We start from the raw sequence: 2926 nt of genomic DNA, 5'->3' as shown, positions 1-2926 counted from the left end.
TCTGCTGGCGACGTTCCTCCGCATTTTTTCAACGCAAAAAAATGTACCTCGGCTCAAAAAAGGTTGAAAAACACTGCTCTAACTATCACCCAAAAAAAAGTAGGAAACAGCTTGATTAAACTTGATAGTTTTGTTTTATTATTCAACCGTAGCTGAGATAGGCGCCAGCGACCCCAAAAGGGAATAAGCGGTAGAAAATGAATGGATGGATGTAAAAAAAAAAACAACAAAAAAAAAAAAATTCTTTTTTACGCCACTTTGTGCTACCTTGATGGCAACATAGCAACGTCGGTTGCCGGGCAACGCGGCATTTCCGGTCGCGCGGTCAGTTTCAACTTGTCACAAATGAGCTGATAGCAAACAGGTGAGTCTCTTTCACATCTTTTTACCTTATATTCACGCCTCCGCCGACACGGACACACTTTGGGTTCGCACCATGTTCGTCTGGGCGTGTGTTTTGTATTTGGTGACTTTTATTGTCAACAGTGGAGCCGCGATGACCGGCCAGCCTCGCCGAGTTCCGGTGACGGACCCCGGCGTGGTGGCGGCGGCTCATTTCGCCGTGTCAGAATTCAACAGAGTCAACCCGGAGGAGCACTTTTTCTACCGGATTTTCAATATAACGTCGGCCAAAGTTCAGGTAAAAAGTGTTGAGGAGAAGTTGTAACTTTTCAGGTGCTTGTGGCCTGTTTCTATGACGGGGTGGGCGTGGTTTTCCTTAAACTAGCAATTCTGGGAAATGTAGTCCTTTGCCATGGGCCAAGCACCCTATTGAAACTGCTGTGTTTTATTATTATTCCGCACCTATGCGCTGTAATTTGACCCCCTTAACATGCTTCAAAACTCACCAAATTTGACACACACGTCGGTATAGCAAACCTTCCCAACATATCAAGCAACCAATCCCCCAAAATGAAAATTGCGCTCTAGCGCCCCCTAGGAAAAAATTACAGACAAAACTGCATGTAACTTCTGTTAGGAATGTCATAGCGACATGAAACAAAAACTCCTATGTAGGTCTGACTTAGACCCAATTTTCATACACTCACTTCTTTCAGCAAAAATCTACAGGAAGTTGGCAAAAACCCCTTCAAAATAAAATTTTCGCAAAAAAAATGCAATTTTTGCCTCTTTGCGCTGTAATTTGACCGCTTTTAAAATGCTTCAAAAGTCACCAAACTTGGCGCACACATAAGGACTGGCGAATATTGCGATCTAATGAAAAAAAACAAAACTCAAAATTGCGCTCTAGCGCTATTTTTGAATAAAACACTGAAAAAACTGCTCCTAGGAAGAAAACAGACAAAATTGCTTGTAACTTCCGGTAAAAATGTCGGAGAGACATGAAACAAAAACCTCCATGTAGGTCTCGCTTAGACCTACATTTCATAGATTGACAACCCCCAACAAAAATCAACAGGAAGTTTGCAATCCCCCCTTCCAAACAAAAGTTTTGTAAAAACCGGTCACCTTTCTTCAAACATGATCTCCTCTGAGTGCGTTTGTTGTTTTGGCTTCAAACTCGCACAGGAGAGAGATTGAACCCTTCTGATTAAAAGTATAGAACAGAGTTATGATAAGTTCTCAGGTTTTGATTTTACGCGCCTTCAAAGAACCCCTGCGCAAAGTCTCCTAAAAAATGTCATTTTTGTCTCTTTGAGCTGTTATTTGACCCCCTTAAAATGCCTCTAAACTCACCAAACTTGACACACACATCAGGTCTGGCAAAAATTGCGATCTGATGAAAAAAAACCTAAACTCAAAATTGCGCTCTACCGCCCCCCTAGGAATACAACACGGACAAACTGCTCCTAGGAAGAACACACAGACAAAACTGCTTGTAACTTCCGGTAGGAATGTCAGGGAGACATGAAACAAAAAACACTATGTAGGTCTCACTTAGACCTACATTTTAATAATTAACATACTTTAGCAAAAATCAACAGGAAGTTTGATATTTTCACTTCAATACAACAACTGCATTACTTTCACAATGCATTAGATTCTCAAAATAGTGGCTCCAAGGCGTCTTCTAACGTGGGTCTCGGGGGCAGCAGCCAAAGGCGGACCCGACCAACGCTGCTTGTTCTTTTTATACCTCGTTCTTTTTTCCGGCAGGTGGTGGTTGGTTTGAAGTACTTCCTGGATGTGGAGCTGGTCCGCACGGTGGTCTGCACAAACATGCCCCAAACTTGTCCTTACCACTTTTCAATCAAGGCAAGTTTGACCTAAAATGTTGCAACCGAGTCAAGGCAAGTTTAATTGTGCACATGTCTTTGTATTATTGTGATTTAATTACAGGGGCTTCAGTGCAACTTCATTGTTACAGAAATCCCCTGGCAGGGTTCTTACGTGCTTTCTCAAACCAAGTGTCAACCTCGAACGTCTTGATTACTGCTTTTTAAAGTAAAGGAGTCTGGAATAATATAATGCCTATATGAGCAGTACTTAACTAAAAGTCTAAAAATCTGAGTAGAATAAAAAAGGTGAATTAAAATGTATACAATTTTTTAATTATTGTGTGCATTTATATTGTCTACTGTAAAATGTAGTGAGGTGCACAGGTTTTAAAGCTTCACCGCCATCTTTGGGGAATGTAAACAAACACCGGCAGTGTTTTTGTTGCTACAGCCCGCTGCAATGCACCGCTTTCCACCGACAACTTTCTTCTTCGTAGTCTCCATTATTAATTGGACAAATTGTAAAAGATTCAGCAACACAGATGTCCAAAATACTGTGGAATTACGCGATGAACAGAGACTACTTTTAGCCGTGTGTGGAGCAGAGCTAAGATGTCCACTACAATTCGTGGCGTCATCATTCCGTGACGTTTTCAATAGGAAAACTCCGCGGGAAATTTAAAGTTTGTAATTTAGTAAACTAAACCGGCAGAACTGTCATTTGTTGCAATGTTAATATTTCATCA

The 2926-nt window shown here is 41.3% G+C and overlaps 1 protein-coding gene across 2 annotated transcripts; it reads left to right on the top strand.

Moving 5' to 3' along the window:
- The first annotated feature begins 224 nt into the window (after positions 1–224).
- LOC133558748 (cystatin-C-like) lies at positions 225–2492 on the top strand. Of its 2 annotated transcripts, XM_061909907.1 has the most exons (4): positions 225–364; positions 487–640; positions 2119–2217; positions 2302–2492. In XM_061909907.1, the coding sequence occupies exons 2-4, from the start codon at positions 497–499 to the stop codon at positions 2389–2391; spliced, it is 333 nt and encodes a 110-aa protein (XP_061765891.1). In that variant the 5' UTR covers positions 225–364; positions 487–496; the 3' UTR covers positions 2392–2492. The 2 variants fall into 2 exon arrangements, with proteins under 2 accessions (XP_061765891.1, XP_061765890.1); XM_061909906.1 differs by lacking the exon at positions 225–364 and having other exon boundaries at positions 375–640.
- The last annotated feature ends 434 nt before the right edge of the window (positions 2493–2926 follow it).

Source organism: Nerophis ophidion, linkage group LG09, assembly GCF_033978795.1.
Source record: "Nerophis ophidion isolate RoL-2023_Sa linkage group LG09, RoL_Noph_v1.0, whole genome shotgun sequence".
NCBI classification, from domain to species: Eukaryota; Metazoa; Chordata; class Actinopteri; order Syngnathiformes; family Syngnathidae; genus Nerophis; species Nerophis ophidion.
Note: the sequence above shows the minus strand (reverse complement) of the source record. Positions and strands in the feature narration are given on the sequence as shown.

Coding starts and splice junctions, on each gene's coding strand:
- LOC133558748 (XM_061909906.1), top strand. CDS start 437: ATGTTCGTCTGGGCGTGTGTTTTGTATTTGGTGACTTTTATTGTCAAC. Junction 641..2,118: donor TAACGTCGGCCAAAGTTCAG/GTAAAAAGTGTT, acceptor TTTTTCCGGCAG/GTGGTGGTTGGTTTGAAGTA. Junction 2,218..2,301: donor CTTACCACTTTTCAATCAAG/GCAAGTTTGACC, acceptor ATTTAATTACAG/GGGCTTCAGTGCAACTTCAT.